This window comes from Salmo salar, chromosome 09 (genome assembly GCF_965601325.2).
Source record: "Salmo salar chromosome 09, fSalSal1, whole genome shotgun sequence".
Classification (NCBI taxonomy): domain Eukaryota; kingdom Metazoa; phylum Chordata; class Actinopteri; order Salmoniformes; family Salmonidae; genus Salmo; species Salmo salar.
This window is the reverse complement of record NC_138299.1, coordinates 115426914-115445998: the sequence shown is the minus strand read 5'-3', so window position 1 is coordinate 115445998 and position 19085 is coordinate 115426914. Positions and strand designations below refer to the sequence as shown.

The 19085-nt window shown below is 40.8% G+C and overlaps 1 protein-coding gene across 2 annotated transcripts in view; it reads left to right on the top strand.

The window, feature by feature from the left end:
- The window catches only part of LOC106612407 (AP-2 complex subunit mu), a 54944-nt gene that overhangs the window by 15839 nt on the left and 20020 nt on the right, over positions 1 to 19085 (top strand). For both annotated transcript variants that reach the window (XM_014213511.3, XM_014213509.3), the window contains exons 2-3: positions 10022 to 10133; positions 18851 to 19028. In XM_014213511.3, coding sequence (XP_014068986.1) covers positions 10060 to 10133; positions 18851 to 19028 — 252 coding nt within the window. In that variant the 5' untranslated portion in view covers positions 10022 to 10059. The remainder of the gene's footprint in view (positions 1 to 10021; positions 10134 to 18850; positions 19029 to 19085) is intronic.

Genomic DNA, 19085 nt, shown 5'->3' with positions numbered 1-19085 from the left:
CAGACTATACTTAATCATAGGACCCACTGAAGAGATGAGTCTACAGTAAAGACTTAAAGGTTGAGACTGAGTCTGCGTCTCTCACATGGGTAGGCAGACCATTCCATAAAAATGGAGCTCTATAGGAGAAAGCCCTACCTCCCGCCGTTTGCTTAGAAATGCTAGGGACAATTAGGAGGCCTGCGTCTTGTGACCGTAGCGTACGTGTAGGTATGTACGGCAGGACTAAATCGGAAAGATAGGTAGGAGCAAGCCTATGTAATGCTTTGTAGGTTAGCAGTAAAACCTTGAAATCAGCCCTTGCCTTAACAGGAAGCCAGTGTAGGGAGGCTAGCACTGGAGTAATATGATCAAATTTTTCTAGTCATGATTCTATCAGCCGTATTTAGCACTAACTGAAGTTTGTTTAGTGCTTTATCCGGGTAGCCGGAAAGTAGAGCATTGCAGTAGTCCAGCCTAAAAATAACAAAAGCATGGATTAATTTTTCTGCATCATTTTTGGACAGAAAGTTTCTGATTTTTGCAATGTTACGTAGATGGAAAAAAGCTGTCCTTGAAACAGTCTTGATATGTTCTTCAAAAGAGAGATCAGGGTCCAGAGTAACGCCGAGGTCCTTCACAGTTTTATTTGAGACGACTGTACAACCATCCAGATTAATTGTCAGATTAAACAGAAGATCTCTTTGTTTCTTGGGACCTAGAACAAGCATCTCTGTTTTGTCCGAGTTTAAAAGTAGAAAGTTTGCAGCCATCCACTTCTTTATGTCTGAAACACAGGCTTCTAGCGAGGGCAATTTTGGGGCTTCACCATGTTTCATTGAAATGTACAGCTGTGTGTCGTCCGCATAGCAGTGAAATTTAACATTATGTTTTCGAATGACATCCCCAAGAGGTAAAATATATAGTGAAAACAATAGTGGTCCTAAAACGGAACCTTGAGGAACACTGACATTTACAATTGATTTGTCAGAGGACAAACCATTCACAGAGACAAATTGATATCTTTCCAACAGATAAGATCTAAACCAGGCCAGAACTTGTCCGTGTAAACCAATTTGGGTTTCCAATCTCTCCAAAAGAATGTGGTGATCGATGGTATCAAAAGCAGCACTAAGATCTAGGAGCACGAGGACAGATGCAGAGCCTCGGTCTGACCTCATTAAAAGGTCATTTACCACCTTCACAAGTGCAGTCTCAGTGCTATGATGGGGTCTAAAACCAGACTGAAGCGTTTCGTATACATTGTTTGTCTTCTGGAAGGCAGTGAGTTGCTGCGCAACAGCTTTTTCTAAAATGTTTTGTGAGGAATGGAAGATTCGATATAGGCCGATAGTTTTTTTATAATTTCTGGGTCAAGATTCGGCTTTTTCAAGAGAGGCTTTATTACTGCCACTTTTAGTGAGCTTGGTACACATCCGGTGGATAGAGAGCCGTTTATTATGTTCAACATAGGAGGGCCAAGCCCAGGAAGCAGCTCTTTCAGTAGTTTAGTTGGAATAGGGTCCAGTATGCAGCTTGAGGGTTTAGAGGCCATGATTATTTTCATCATTGTGTCAAGAGATATAGTACTAAAACACTTTAGTGTCTCCCTTGATCCTAGGTCCTGTCAGAGTTGTGCAGACTCAGGACAATGGAGCTTTGGAGGAATACGCAGATTTAAAGAGGAGTCCGTAATTTGGTTTCTAATGATCATGATCTTTTCCTCAAAGAAGTTCATAAATGTATTACTGCTGAAGTGAAAGCCATCCTCCATTTGCGAATGCTGCTTTTTAGTTAGCTTTGCGACAGTATCAAAAAGACATTTCGGATTGTTTTTATTTTCCTCAATTAAGTTGGAAAAATAGGATGATCGAGCAGCAGTGAGGGCTCTTCGATACTGCACGATACTGTCTTTCCAAGCTAGTCGGAAGACTTCCAGTTTGGTGTGGCGCCATTTCCGTTCCAATTTTCTGGAAGCTAGCTTAAACACTAGTAGAAAGCACAGGGGAAAAAATGGCAGCTGTACTGAACTCATCCAGAGCGCTTTGACTTCTCAAACACTGCAGAAATACATTATAAGATATCTGATGGCACACATTTAGTAGTGAACTACATACAAGGGTTGGGTGATATGGCCAAAATATTATATCACAGTAATAAAAAAAAGTTATACATTTGCTTTATGAGTAGTGAGTGATCCTAGGTTGGCAACACATACATTCTTAATGATTTCAATGAGTCTTTCTCCGTTCTGATTGTTTTATACTATTCAATTCAACTTCAACCAAAACAAATTTTAGCACTTTTTTCATTTCTGCATTTCCTGCACTCAGTTGCAGTGGTTGAAATAGTACACAATTGTCATACTTGAGTAGAAGTAAAGATACGTTAACAGAAAATGACTCAAGTAAAAGTGAAAGTCACCTTGTAAAAGTCTCAAAGTATTTGGTTTTAAATATACTTAAGAATCAAATGTAATTGATAAAATGTACTTAACCTGTTGAGGACAGACGTTCCGCTAGCGGAACCCCGTTCCGCCTGCGGAACCCCTAGCCAACAGCCAATGGCATCGCACGGCGCGAAATACAAAACCAACTAAATTACCACAATTCAATTTTCTCAAACAATCAACTATTTTACACCATTTTAAAGATAAGACTCTCGTTAATCTAACCACATTGTCCGATTTCAAAAAGGCTTTACAGCGAAAGCAAAACATTAGATTATGTTAGGAGAGTACATAGACACAAATAATCACACAGCCATTTTCCAAGCAAGCATATATGTCACATAAACCCAAACCACAGCTAAATGCAGCACTAGCCTTTGATCTTCATCAGATGACACTCCAAGGACATTATGTTATACAATACATGCATGTTTTGTTCAATCAAGTTCATATTTATATAAAAAACCAGCTTTTTACATTAGCATGTGATGTTCAGAACTAGCATACCCACCGAAAACTTCCGGTGAATTTACTAAATTACTCATGATAAACGTTCACAAAATACACAACAATTATTTTAAGAATTATAGAAACAGAACTCCTTTATGCAATCGCGGTGTCAGATTTTAAAATAGCTTTTCGGTGAAAGCACATTTTGCAATATTCTGAGTAGATAGCTCGGCCATCACGGCAAGCTATTTTGACACCCACCAAGTTTGGGGCTCACTAAACTCAGAATTACTATTAGAAAAATTGGATTACCTTTGCTGTTCTTCGTCAGAATGCACTCCCAGGACTTCTACTTCAACAACAAATGTTGTTTTGGTTCCAAATAATCCATAGTTATATTCAAATAGCTCCGTTTTGTTCGTGCGTTCAGGTCACTACCGAAGGGTGACGCGCGAGCGCATTTCGTGACAAAAGAATTCAAAATATTCCATTACCGTACTTAGAAGCATGTCAAATGCTGTTTAAAATCTATTTTTATGCAATTTTTCTCGTAAAATAGCGATAATATTCCAACCGGGCATTGTTGTATTCATTCAAAGGCTGAAAGAAAAAAATGGAGTAGTCTCGTGACCGCGCATCTCCAGTCTCACTGTCCCCAGGCTGAGCACTTACAAATTCTGCTGCTGTTCTTTGCCCAGAGACAGTAGACACCCCATTCCACTTTCTGGCGGCTTTAGAGAGCCAATGGAAGCCTTAGAAAATGTCACGTTACAGCACAGATGCTGTATTTTCGATAGAGATGCAACAGAAGGACTAATTATATGCATATTCTAGTTTCTGGGCAGGAGTAGTAACCAGATTAAATCGGGTACGGTTTTTATCCGGACGTGAAAACTCTGCCACCAATCCCAAAGAAGTTAAGTATCAAAAGTAAAAGTGTAAATAATTTCAAATTCCTTATATTAAGTAAACCAGATGGCACCATTTTCTTGTTTGAAAAAAAAAAGTTATCAAAAATAGTAAAGTACAGATACCAAAAAAAATGACTTAAGTAGTACTTGAAAGTATTTTTACTTTAGTACTTTACACCACTGCTCAATTGAGATCATTTCCACACTGCCATGTAGGGCTGCACAATATGGGCAAATAATCTAGGACTTAATTTTAACCAAATGTTGCAATTGCGATTTGACTTGCAAATTAGTGCAGAACTGTTGGAATCATGGAAATAGAATGACTATTCTAATTTTATAGTTAGAATATAATAGTGGGCACTTTTAATACAGTGTTTGAGATGACAACGAATTAAAATGCCAGTGAGGAGTTATTGTGACAGAGTAGGAATTAAAGTGTTGATAAGTGTTTCCTAGGTGACCCTATAAACTTTGGCTACATTGCATGTTTTCTCTTAGCTACTTTAATTAGAAAACATATTATTGCTTTGCATATTCCTCTTTGATTTAGAAGATACTGTTGCACAAACAACATACTGATTTAGGTCTATGCCATCACTGGTATTATCAGGCTGTATTAGCTAGCTACGTTTGCGCTTACTCAGTACATTTATTAGCTAGCTATTAGCATTAGCGGCTAACAATTAGCGTCTCACAAGATTTAGGGCAACTTGCTAAGAAAATACAAACTAGCTGTTTTGCTGACGTAAGAAACACAAACTAATAGTGTCATTATAGAACCCTAGTGGACTTATATTAACAGCATTGTTGTCATCAACATTGTTGCATGTGCTGCTTTGACCATGAAAACTCGTGGTTGAGGAACATCAAATGCGCTCCTTGAGTGACAGGGGGCGTGGCTAGGTCTGTGTGGAAAGTGGCACAGAGAGAAAGAGCGGAGAAAAGAGATGACTCAAGTAGTGAAGTAAACTATATAAAAATGTACATTACACATTGCGTATCACATTTAACAAACCAAACATTCAAATACCGGCATAGAAAGTAAAGGAAAAACCGGTCCCTGCATCAATACCGGTATATCATAAAATACGGTATACCGCCCAGCCCTAATACAAGTGTAACTTCATCACCTCATGTGCGCCGGACAACAGCCACTCACCGCACAACAGAGGCCTGCCAGTAGATATAGAATGCCATGGACTCACCAGCTCTCGCTTTCTCCCATTGTGTTTTTTACAAACAAACATGTGACTGGCTCAACTGTTCTGGGGAACTACAGTAAACTTCAGAATGTGACAGGTGAAATTAAAGCAGATTGTGTCATCTCCTAACATATTGTACAAGTTGACTGAAGGTATTAACTTCTCTAGGGCCAGTGGGACGATTTCGTCCCACCTACGTAACAGCCAGTGGAATCCCGTGGCGCGTTATTCAAATACCTTAGAAATGCTATTACTTCAATTTCTCAAACATATGACTATTTTACACCATTTAAAGACAAGACTCTCGTTAATCTAACCACACTGTCCGATTTCAAAAAGGCTTTACAACGAAAACAAAACATTAGATTATGTCAGCAGAGTACCCAGCCAGAAATAATCAGACACCCATTTTTCAAGCTAGCATATAATGTCACATAAACCCAAACCACAGCTAAATGCAGCACTAACCTTTGATGATCTTCATCAGATGACAATCTTAGGACATTATGTTATACAATACATGCATGTTTTGTTCAATCAAGTTCATATTTATATCAAAAAACAGCTTTTTACATTAGCATGTGACGTTCAGAACTAGCATACCCCCCGCAAACTTCCGGTGAATTTACTAAATTACTCACGATAAACGTTCACAAAAAACATAACAATTATTTAAAGAATTATAGATACAGAACTCCTCTATGCACTCGCTATGTCCGATTTTAAAATAGCTTTTCGGTGAAAGCACTTTTTGCAATATTCTAAGTAGATAGCCCGGCATCACAGGGCTAGCTATTTAGACACCCAGCAAGTTTAGCCCTCACCAAAGTCAGATTTACCATAAGAAAAATGTTATTACCTTTGCTGTTCTTCGTCAGAATGCACTCTCAGGACTTCTACTTCAATAACAAATGTTGGTTTGGTTCAAAATAATCCATAGTTATATCCAAATAGCGGCGTTTTGTTCGTGCGTTCAAGACACTATCCCAAAGGGTAAAGAAGGGTGACGCGCCCGACACGTTTCATGACAAAAAAATTCTAAATATTCCATTACCGTACTTTGAAGCATGTCAACCGCTGTTTAAAATCAATTTTTATGCCATTTTTCTCGTAAAAAAGCGATAATATTCCGACCGGGAAATCGTGTTTTAGTACAACGAGAGAGAACATAAAAACATGGTGTCGCCCCGTTCACGCGCCTCAGTCTGATGGTCCTCTGATAGACCACTTACCAAAGGCGCTAATGTTTTTCAGCCAGGGGCTGGAATTACATCATTCAGCTTTTTCCCGGGTTCTGAGAGCCTATGGGAGCCGTAGGAAGTGTCACGTTACAGCAAAGATCCTAAGTTTTCAATAAATAGAGCCAAGAAGCCCAAGGAATGGTCAGAGAGGGCACTTCCTGTACAGAATCTTCTCAGGTTTTTGCCTGCCATATGAGTTCTGTTATACTCACAGACACCATTCAAACAGTTTTAGAAACTTTAGGGTGTTTTCTATCCAAAGCCAATAATTATATGCATATTCTAGTTTCTGGGCAGTAGTAATAACCAGATTAAATCGGGTACGTTTTTTTATCCGGCCGTGTAAATACTGCCCCCTAGCCCTAACAGGTTAACTTAAAAAGTAGCTACAAATATTCACATTTATTGAACAAATTCAAAGAAATAGTATTGACGGTATTGAAAAACCATCCTCTGGCTTTTTCCAAATACCCTGGTATACGTTATACCACCCAAGCCTATAGTTCACCCTAGAAATGAAACGTGACATGCTACGTCATGATAAGGTTCTCGTCATTGGAGATGGGGGATAACAAATGCACATTTCATAACGCTTTTAAAGTTGTTCAGTGCAGTTTTTTGTTGAAGTGTCATCACACAACACGATTTTCTCTTCTCGGTTCGTCCTCCTGTGTATTGCTGTGGGAATAGGTCGTTTCCATAGCAACGCCCACTCACAAGGGACATACGAGACTACCACGTTGAACATGGTGAAATTGTACACCTAGAGCTAACTAGCTACTTCACGCTGATATTGACTTCGGTATTGTGTGTAGCTCAGTTTGCTTGCTTTCTTGACCAGGGAGAGATTACATTTTATTTGTCACTTGCTTCTTAGACAACGGGTATAGACTAACAGTGAAATGCATACTTACAGGTCCATTTCTAACAATGCTGAGTTAAAGATACGATACATTTTTTTTAAATTAAAAATATAAATAGTGATGAGGAAATCATACACAGTAAATAAGAAATTCAAATAATGAGTAAAAATAACATGACTATATACAGGGACTACCAGTACCGACTCTATGTGCAAGATACGAGGTAATTGAACTAACTATATGTTGTCGACTTAGCGGCAACAGATTTTCACGTTGCTCCCTATCTTAATATAACGACATAATTAAACATTTGTTCACAACAGTTTTCTCACATATTCGAGGTATTGAACACTGTACATAATAGGAATTTGTGGTGTTGGGTGGATTATTCCTATTTTTTTAAAACGTTTTTTGTTATACTTTTTACCCCTTTTTTCTCCCCAATTTCATGATATCCAATTGGTAGTTACAGTGTTGTCCCATCACTGCTATTCCCGTACGGACTCGGGAGAGGCGAAGGTCGAGAGCCAAGGACATCCCGGCTGGCCAAACCCTCGCCTAACCCGGACTACGCTGGGCCAATTCTGCGCCGCTTCATGGGTCTCCCGGTCGCGGCCGGCCGTGACACAGCCCGGGATCAAACCCTGGTCTGTAGTGACGCCTCTAGCACTGCGATGCAGTGCCTTTAATCCCTTGTAAATTATGGGGAGTGGAAAGTGCCAAAATTGAAGTGCATCTTGAAGGTTTGTAAATATCCCACTTAGCTAAAGCCTGGGCATTAGCCCAGGGAGCTAACACCATTCTTCAGGTCTAAACGCAAGCTTAGCCCTACCCTACCCCTACCCTACTCATTACACTAGTGTCAACAAATGACATTGAAAACTGTTGTTGGTGTTTCCTTATTTACAACTCTACAACTCAGCCTAAAGTTTCCCCACTTGCACTGAAACATATCCAGCTTTTCGGTGGTGCGACTGCGTTAGACGCTTCAAGAGGGCAGTCGCGTGTGTTTTCGAGGCAAAGGTCCTGGGTTTGAGCCTCTGTATGAGCCGAATCGAGCGGAAGCGGTATTCTAAGCAAGCAGTGTGACATTCTTTACATAATGTCACACACACATACATATGTACCAGCTCTTTACACTAGCTTGACTGTGTCTGGCTGGCCACATGCCAACTGTTTCACTATTATTGTTGCCCTTCTATAGGGAGCAGAAGTTGGTTGTCATCTTAAGGTCTTTGCAGACTGAACGTAGGATTCAGTCTTTTACAATTATCACGTCACATGGTGCGATGTTACCAAGTATGCATCTTTAGAAATAGTTTTTACAACTCCAAATCAAATATGCTTCCCCAAAAAAACACGATAGAAAGTTTTTGTTTAGGGTAATAAAAATCACATCAGGCAGCCAAATTTCAGATGTGTCATGTAAACAAGATTTATTCGGGAAATCGTTCTTGCACAGCATGTAGGCTAAGCATTTAAACCAAACTATTGTATTAATCTGACTTTTCACAATAATTGTATTATTGTGTGCACACTCTGTGCCGGCCATTTTCCTATTTGTCATTCACCAGGATCGGCTTAACACAATAAAGGCAAAACAAATCTGACACTGGTAGAACTTTGTCATAGCCTACGACCGTACGTAGCGGTACTTAATCGGCAGACCTAGACCCGGTCACACTGAACAAGCCAAGACATCCGACAATCGTTTACGTCCTAAGAATTTGCCTACTATGTGGAAATTGTCTAGGACAGCAAAATCGTGGCATTAGATGGCTAAAATCGTACAGTCTGCAAAGGCCTTTAGCCAGCTCTCTACTCTAAAGCCCATAGACGTTTTGTCTGTTTATATAAGGATCTGTTGAAAGGTGTCTTGATTTTGCCATTTTGTCAGTGCATTGACAATTAGCCTATCTGGCCTAGATGAGTCATCCAATCAAGCACAGCATTATTTTCTGCTTCCTATGCTTTGACCTTGAAGTGATAGAGACCTAAGGCCAGATCTTGTGGAACACACACACACAGTTACACACACTAGGCTATTATGCTGACTTGCATATCTCAACCCTATCAGTCTGGCTTTATGATGTTTGAATAGATATAAGCGTAAAATTAGTTCTCTGGACCCTTGCAAGCTTTTGGATGTGTCCTGAATAGACTGAGAGGCAGAGGCGAAGGGGGGTGGAGTGGGTCCTTCAATCTGAGCAGAGTTCAGCTCAATCATGACATGAAATGGAAATGTGCTTCCTATGGCAACTGAAGGTCAAATGAAATGGCAGATGTTTTTAATTCGTTAACAAATTTGCCTACATGACATCGCTCCTCTAAGTAGTGTTCATTAGGGCGCGTAATGGAAAATGTTTTAAACTATTTGCACCAAAACACATGTATCAATTATTGGCTTTTTAGGTAGGACCCTCCCTGTTTGTCTGCTTTCTTCATTTTGGGACCTAATGAAGACCACCCTGATTCCCCTCCTTGTTTTCTGTGTGTTAACTATAGTCATATATTTCCAGGAGCAGTAATCTGGTATAGGCCTATTTTATTGGTCTTCCTGAGCGGGAAGGAAGAGGATTAGTTGATCGAGGGCTTTTCCTGTTGTGTATCATGCACTTTCTTAAACTATTCCGCCTTTCCTGCCTAGTAGAATCTAGATGAATATAGTAGCTCTCTGTGCCTCTTTAGGCAGATATGTGATTTATTTCTGAATTCCTCCTGACCCAAGAAAATGTTTCTTAAAGAAGCCTTTTTCCCCCTCTGATTTTTATATTGTTGTGCTGACTGTTGATCACTTCCTCTCTCTCTCTCTCTCTCTCTCCTCTCTCTCTCTCTCTCTCTCTCTCTCTCTCTCTCTCTCTCTCCTCTCTCTCTCTCTCTCTCTCTCTCTCTCTCTTCTCTCTTTTTCTTCCCCCCCATGCAGTCATCCTCATGGCCTGTTATGACTGAGAGGCTGCCATCATGATTGGAGGATTGTTCATCTACAACCACAAGGGGGAGGTGCTGATCTCCCGCGTCTACCGCGATGACATAGGGTAAGTCCACAGAGTAGTGGAGCACGGTATACTGAAACTTCAGTACTTTTTCGAAAATAAAAAAATGGTTCGGTACGTCTGTCAAGTGTGTCTCACATGATTGAGAGAATCAAGTCTATTTAAAAAACAATTAACACATATTTTACCATGCAAGTTGACTGAGTACACAGTCTCATATACAGCAACAACCTGGGGAGAGGAGGGTGGATGAATGGGCCAATTGTAAACTGGGGATGATTAAGTGGCCAACCCTGGTGTCCTGGCTAACACCCCTACTCTTACGATAAGTGCCATGGGATCTTTAGTGACCACAGAGAGTCAGAACACCCGTTTAACGTCCCATCCGAAAAGACGGCACCCTATACAGGGAAATGTCCCCAATCACTGCCCTGGGGTGTTGGGATATTTTTTTAGACCACAGGAAAGGGTGCCTCCTACTGGCCCTCCAACACCACTTCCAGCAGCATCTGGTGTCCCATCCCATTTATAGCGTGAGGGCAAAGTGCCTGCTCCTCTTAATCATTCATTGCTAGGCTGTGTGGGCTGCATTGTTAGTTCCCCACTCATGCTGCACAAACACTTGAATAATGGAAGATGTAGAAAAGTTAAAACTGTTAATTACTGGGGGGGGGGGCAACCCAGACAGGAAGACCACGTCAATGACTCAACCCACTCAAGTGACGCACCCCTAGGGACGGCATGGAAGAACAACAATAAGCCAGTGACTCAGCCCCTGTCATAGGGTTAGAGGCAGAGAATCCCAGTGGAGAGAGGGGAACCGGCCAGGCAGAGACAGCAAGGGCGGTTCGTTGCTCCAGAGCCTTTCCGTTCACCTTCACACTCCTGGGCCAGACTACACTCAATCATAGGACCCACTGAAGAGATGAGTCTACAGTAAAGACTTAAAGGTTGAGACCGAGTCTGCATCTCTCACATGGGTAGGCAGACCATTCCATAAAAATGGAGCTCTATAGGAGAAAGCCCTGCCTCCAGCTGTTTGCTTAGAAATTCTAGGGACAATTAGGAGGCCTGCGTCTTGTGACCGTAGCGTACGTGTAGGTATGTAGGGCAGGACCAAATCGGAAAGATAGGTAGGAGCAAGCCCATGTAATGCTTTGTAGGATAGCAGTAAAACCTTGAAATCAGCCCTTGCCTTAACAGGAAACCAGTGTAGGGAGGCTAGCACTGGAGTAATATGATCACATTTTTTGGTTCTTGTCAGGATTCTAGCAGCCGTATTTAGCACTAACTGAAGTTTGTTTAGTGCTTTATCCGGGTAGCCGGAAAGTAGAGCATTGCAGTAGTCCAACCTAGAAGTAACAAAAACATGGATTAATTTTTCTGCGTAGATGGAAAAAAGCTGCCCTTGAAACAGTCTTGACGAGAGATCAGAGTCCAGAGTAACGCCGAGGTCCTTCAGTTTTATTTGAGACGACTGTACAACCATCAAGATTAATTTCCAGATTTAACAGAAGATCTCTTTGTTTCTTGGGACCTAGAACAAGCATCTCTGTTTTGTCCGAGTTTAAAAGTAGAAAGTTTGCAGCCATCCACTTCCTTTTATCTGAAACACAGGCTTCTAGCCAGGGCAATTTTGGGGCTTCACCATGTTTCATTGAAATGTACAGCTGTGTGTCATCCACATAGCAGTGAAATTTAACATTATGTTTTCGAATGACATCCCCAAGAGGTAAAATATATAGTGAAAACAATAGTGGTCCTAAAACGGAACCTTGAGGAACACCGAAATTTACAGTTGATTTGTCGGAGGACAAAACATTCACAGAGACAAACTGATATCTTTCCGACAGATAAGATCTAAACCAGGCCAGAACTTGTCCGTGTAGACCAATTTGGGTTTCCAATCTCTCCAAAAGAATGTGGTGATCGATGGTATCAGAAGCAGCACTAAGATCTAGGAGCACGAGGACAGATGCAGAGCCTCGGTCTGACATCATTAAAAGGTAATTTACCACCTTCACAAGTGCAGTCTCAGTGCTATGATGGGGTCTAAAACCAGACTGAAGCGTTTCGTATACATTGTTTGTCTTCAGGAAGGCAGTGAGTTGCTGCGCAACAGCTTTTTCTAAAATGTTTTGTGAGGAATGGAAGATTCGATATAGGCCGATAGTTTTTTATATTTTCTGGGTCAAGGTTTGGCTTTTTCAAGAGAGGCTTTATTACTGGATAGAGAGCCGTTTATTATGTTCAACATAGGAGGGCCAAGCACAGAAAGCAGCTCTTTCAGTAGTTTAGTTGGAATAGGGTCCAGTATGCAGCTTGAGGGTTTAGAGGCCATGATTATTTTCATCATTGTGTCAAGAGATATAGTACTAAAACACTTTAGTATCTCCCTTGATCCTAGGTCCTGGCAGAGTTGTGCAGACTCAGGACAACGGAGCTTTGGAGGAATACGCAGATTTAAAGAGGAGTCCGTAATTTGCTTTCTAATGATCATGATCTTTTCCTCAAAGAAGTTCATGAATTTATTACTGCTGAAGTGAAAGCCATCCTCTCTTGGGGAATGCTGCTTTTTAGTTAGCTTTGCGACAGTATCAAAAATAAATTTAGGATTGTTCTTATTTTCCTCAATTAAGTTGGAAAAATAGGATGATCGAGCAGCAGTGAGGGCTCTTCGATACTGCATGGTACTGTCTTTCCAAGCTAGTCGGAAGACTTCCAGTTTAGTGTGGCGCCATTTCCGTTCCAATTTTCTGGACGCTTGCTTCAGAGCTCGTGTATTTTCTGTATACCATGGAGCTAGTTTCTTATGACAAATGTTTTTTGTTTTTAGGGGTGCAACTGCATCTAGGGTATTGTGCAAAGTTAAATTGCGTTCCTCAGTTAGGTGGTTAACTGATTTTTGTCCTCTGATGTCCTTGGGTAGGCAGAGGGAGTCTGGAAGGGCATCAAGGAGTCTTTGGGTTGTCTGAGAATTTATAGCACGACTTTTGATGCTCCTTGGTTGGGGTCTGAGCAGATTATTTGTTGCGATTGCAAACATAATAAAATGGTGGTCCAATAGTCCAGGATTATGAGGAAAAACATTAAGATCCACAACATTTATTCCATGGGACAAAACTAGGTCCAGAGTATAACTGTGGCAGTGAGTAGGTCTAGAGACATGTTGGACAAAAGTCGATGATGGCTCCGAAAGCCTTTTGGAGTGGGTCTGTGGACTTTTCCATGTGAATATTAAAGTTACCAAAAATGTGAATATTATCTGCTGTGACTACAATGTTCGATAGGAATTCAGGGAACTCAGTGAGGAACGCTGTATATGGCCCAGGAGGCCTGTAAACAGTAGCTATAAAAAGTGATTGAGTAGGCTGCATAGATTTCATGACTAGAAGCTCAAAAGACGAAAACGTTTTTTTTTTTTTGGTAAATTGAAATTTTCTATCGTAAATGTTAGCAACACCTCCGCCTTTGCGGGATACACGGGGGATATGGTCACTAGTGTAACCAGGAGGTGAGGCCTCATTTAACACAGTAAATTCATCAGGCTTAAGCCATGTTTCAGTCAGGCCAATCACATCAAGATTATGATCAGTGATTAGTTCATTGACTATAACTGCCTTTGAAGTGAGGGATCGAACATTAACCTGTTGGGGATAGGGGGCAGTATTTGCACGGCTGGATAAAAAACGTACCCGATTTAATCTGGTTACTACTCCTGCCCAGTAACTAGAATATGCATATAATTATTGGCTTTGGATAGAAAACACCCTTGAATGGTGTCTGTGAGTATAACAGAACTCATATGGCAGGCAAAAACCTGAGAAGATTCCTTACAGGAAGTGGCCTGTCTGACCATTCCTTGAGCTTCTTGACTCTGTTTATTGAAGACTGAGGATCTTTGCTGTAACGTGACACTTCCTACGGCTCCCATAGGCTCTCAGAAGGCGGGAAAAAGCTGAATGATGTAATTCCAGCCCCAGGCTGAAACACATTAGCGCTTTTGGCAAGTGCTCTATCAGAGGACAATGGGCTGAGGCGTGTGCACGAGTCGACTCCATGTTTTTATTTTCTATCGTCTTTGAACCTAAACACAGATTCCCGGTCGGAATATTATCGCTTTTTTACGAGAAAAATTGCATAAAAATTGATTTTAAACAATCGAAGTACGGTAATGGAATATTTAGAATTTTTTTGTCACGAAATGCGTCGTGCGCGTCACCCTTCTTTACCATTCGGATAGTGTCTTGAACGCACGAACAAAACAGAGGATATTTTAACATAACTATGGATTATTTTGAACCAAACCAACATTTGTTATTGAAGTAGAAGTCCTGGGAGTGCATTCTGACGACGACAGCAAAGGTAATAACATTTTTCTTATAGTAAATCTGATTTTGGTGAGTGCTAAACTTGGTGGGTGTCTAAATAGCTAGCCTGTGATGCCGGGCTATCTACTGAGAATATTGCAAAATGTGCTTTCACCGAAAAGCTATTTTAAAATCGGACATAGCGAGTGCATAGAGGAGTTCTGTATCTATAATTCTTAAAATAATTGTTATGTTTTTTGTGAACGTTTATCGTGAGTAATTTAGTAAATTCACCGGAAGTTTGCGGGGGGTATGCTAGTTCTGAACGTCATATGCTAATGTAAAAAGCTGGTTTTTGATATAAATATGAACTTGATTGAACAAAACATGCATGTATTGTATAACATAATGTCCTAGGGTTGTCATCTGATGAAGATCATCAAAGGTTAGTGCTGCATTTAGCTGTGGTTTGGGTTTATGTGACATTATATGCTAGCTTGAAAAATGGGTGTCTGATTATTTCTGGTTGGGTACTCTGCTGACATAATCTAATGTTTTGCTTTCGTTGTAAAGCCTTTTTGAAATCGGACAGTGTGGTATGATTAACGTGAGTCTTGTCTTTAAAATGGTGTAAAATAGTCATATGTTTGAGAAATTGAAGTAATTGCATTTCTAAGGTATTTGAATAACGCGCCACGGGATTCAACTGGCTGTTGAGTAGGTGGGACGATTTCGTCCCGCCGACCTTAGAGAGGTTAAGTAGCCCTATTTGAGATGTGAGGTATCACGATCTCTTTCAATAATGGCAGGAATGGAGGAGGTCTTTATTCTAGTGAGATTGCTAAGGCGAACACCGCCTTGTTTAGTTTTGCACAACCTAGGTCGAGGCACAGACACGGTCTCAATGGGGATTGCTGAGCTCACTACACTGACTGTGCTAGTGGCCGACTCCACTAAGCTGGCAGGCTGGCTAACAGCCTGCTGCCTGGCCTGCACCCTATTTCATTGTGGAGCTAGGGAAGTTAGAGCCCTGTCTATGTTTGTAGATAAGATGAGAGCACCCCTCCAGCTAGGATGGAGTCCGTCACTTCTCAACAGGCCAGGCTTGGTCCTGTTTGTGGGTGAGTCCCAGAAAGAGGGCCAATTATCTATAAATTCTATTTACATTTACATTTAAGTCATTTAGCAGACGCTCTTTTCCAGAGCGACTTACAAATTGGTGCATTCACCTTATGATATCCAGTGGAACAACCACTTTACAATAGTGCATCTAAATCTTTTAAGGGGGGGGGGGGGGGTTAGAAGGATCTTTAAAAAAAAGATTCTATCTTTTGGGAGGGGCAGAAAACAGTTTTCAACCAGCGATTGAGTTGTGAGACTGCTGTAGAACTCATCACTCCCCCTAACTGGGAGGGGGCCAGAGACAATTACTCGATGATGACACATCTTTCTAGCTGATTTACACGCTGAAGCTATGTTGCGCTTGGTGACCTCTGACTGTTTCATCCTAACATCGTTTGTGCCGACGTGGATAACTATCTCTATACTCTCTACACTCGCCAGTTTTAGAACTTCAAGTCTGAATGTTATTAATGAAGCCTATGGATAGAGTAGAATAGGATAATTTTATTGTGCCAAGGATGCAAGTCCTATATACATGTACTGTAGTTATTACCGCGCATGAGATCCCCACATTGTAGCCTGTACATTGAATATATTCACTGATCATGTATTCTTCTTTGGCAAATAAAGGTGCGGTTTAGGTATGAATCTCTGTGAGACATTCTTTTTCAGTCGTATCCAATACCAGGTGTATCAAACTCCATTCTTTGAATGATGCTGTGTCAGCATGTATGTATTACAATTAAACACTTCAACAGTGTTTACCACTCCTGCTCCTGGGACATCAATGATTACACATTGTAACTATGCAATAGACTAGAAACAGGATTTAAGTAAAGGCTGATTTGTAATTCATATGTTCAGAAAAACAGTACACTACACTTCCTATGCATATCTAACTCCCTTCATCTGCATTAATCTGAGGACACAGGATAGGTGTAGTATTTCAATGAGATACTTAATTTCAACCAGTGGAGAATGTGAAAGCTTTGAAAGTTCATTATCCAGGTCTTATAAATACATAAAACATGCATTATAAATATTATAATTGTAATATTATATTATAAATACAAGTTCAGTCTGTACTTCAATGCACATATGGTGTGCATTATAAAAAAAAGAAGAAAGAGGAGGTGGTGAGAGGTGTAGAAGATAGAAAAGGAAAGCGGTAAAACAGTGGTGCAGGGAAGACAGCATATGATTAATGATTTACAGTGCTACCCTAATATTCAGTTCATCACAATTACATTGTGTCTCTAGCGGTGTCTCCTAACCAGCCTTGGGCTCCCAGACGGCCCGAAGGTCATCTTAACCTCCCTGGGCACGGTGAAAACTATATTTTTACCAGGTTTCTTTATCTTGCAGAATATACGTGATTATGTTCATTTAGGTTAATGTACATTATGCTACTTATATTCATAACAAATTGTACATCCAAATGGATGATTTGTAACATGGGTAACTTTTTATATTGTATCTTGGATCATTGAGGGGTCAACAGCCAGTGGAATCGCGTGGCGCGAAATACAAATACCTCATAAATGCTATAACTTCAATTTCTCAAACATATGACTATTTTACACCATTTTAAAGACAAGACTCTCGTTAATCTAACCACACAGCCATTTTCAAAGCAAGCATATATGTCACAAAAACCAAAACCACCGCTAAATGCAGCACTAACCTTTGATGATCTTCATCAGATGACACTCCTAGGACATTATGTTATACAATACATGCATGATTTGTTCAATCAAGTTCATATTTATATCAAAAAACAGCTTTTTACATTAGCATGTGATGTTCAGAACTAGCATACCCACCGCAAACCTCCGGTGAATTTACTTAATTACTCACGATTAACGTTCACAAAATACATTCATTATTTTAAGAATTATAGATACAGAACTCCTTTATGCAATCGCGGTGTCAGATTTTAAAATAGCTTTTCGGCGAAAGCACATTTTGAAATATACTGAGTAGATAGCCCGGCCATCACGGCTAGCTAATTTGACACCCACCAAGTTTGGCCCTCACCAAACTCAGATTTACTATAAGAAAAATTGGATTACCTTTGCTGTTCTTCGTCAGAATGCACTCCCAGGACTTCTACTTCAACAACAAATGTTGTTTTGGTTCGAAATAATCCATAGTTATATCCAAATACCTCCGTTTTGTTCGTGCGTTCAGGTCACAATCCGAAGGGTGACGCGCGAGCGCATTTCGTGACAAAAAATGTCAAAATATTCCATTACTGTACTTAGAAGCATGTCAAACGCTGTTTAAAATCAATTTTTATGCGATTTTTCTCGTAATAATATTCCAACCGGGCGACGTTGATAATATTCCAAGCGATCGACGTTGTATTCATTCAAAGAGAGAAAGAAAAACATGGAGAATTCACATGAACGTGCATCTCCAGTGTCACTGTTCTCAGCCTGACCACTCACAAACAGAGCTCCTGTACTTAGCCCACAGACTGCAGACACCCCATTACACTTTCTGGTGCCTTCTGAGAGCCAATGGAAGCCTTAGAAAATGTCACGTTACAGCAGAGATGCTGTTTATTCGATAGAGATGCCGCAGAAGGAGAACAAATTGTCAGACAGGGCACTTCCTGTATGGAATCTTCTCAGGTTTTGGCCTGCCATGTGAGTTCTGTTATACTCACAGACACCATTCAAACAGTTTTAGAAACGTCTGAGTGTTTTCTATCCAAATCTACTAATTATATGCATATTCTCATTTCTGGGCAAGAGTAGTAACCAGTTTAAATCGGGTACGTTTTTTATCCGGCCGTGCAAATACTGCCCCCTATCCCCAACAGGTTAACCAAGTTTATTCATCCCAAAGGATCGAACAGCTGAACAGACAAAGACATTTACACAAGCACTGATATTTAACCCTTTCTCCTATGCAGTCTCCTCCTACACATCTGAACAGCCAATGCATCTATGTTGCTAGACAGAACCTTAGTGATATCTTTTCTTCCTCACCTCATCTGACCTCTGCCCCAAACGGCTCACTCCTCCCCAACTCACGGCTGTCATGGTGACTGGTACCAGACTTTCTCTTCTCCCAGAGGTTACCTCCCATATGATCCCTGATGGCTAGCAATAACATATCCTGACATCATGTAAACGTTATACATTACCCTCTCTCCCTCAGTGACATGAATAAGTATATTTCATATTCTCAGAACCCAACACCGGCTAATGGAAACACTGGTGTGCTTGCACCTGCCCTTCGTGTATCTCTCCTTAACCCTCTGCCGATTCCCATTTTCTAACGACCCCCTCCTTTTCTTTTCTGTATTTGTGTATCCAGGCGCAATGCGGTGGATGCGTTCCGCGTGAACGTGATCCATGCACGGCAGCAGGTGCGCTCACCGGTCACCAACATCGCTCGCACCAGCTTCTTCCACGTCAAGCGCTCCAACATCTGGCTGGCGGCAGTCACCAAGCAGAATGTTAACGCCGCCATGGTGTTCGAGTTCCTCTACAAGGTATATTTATTGGTGTTGTATGTATTGGCTGGCGCAATAGAATGTTCTTCCTTGGGG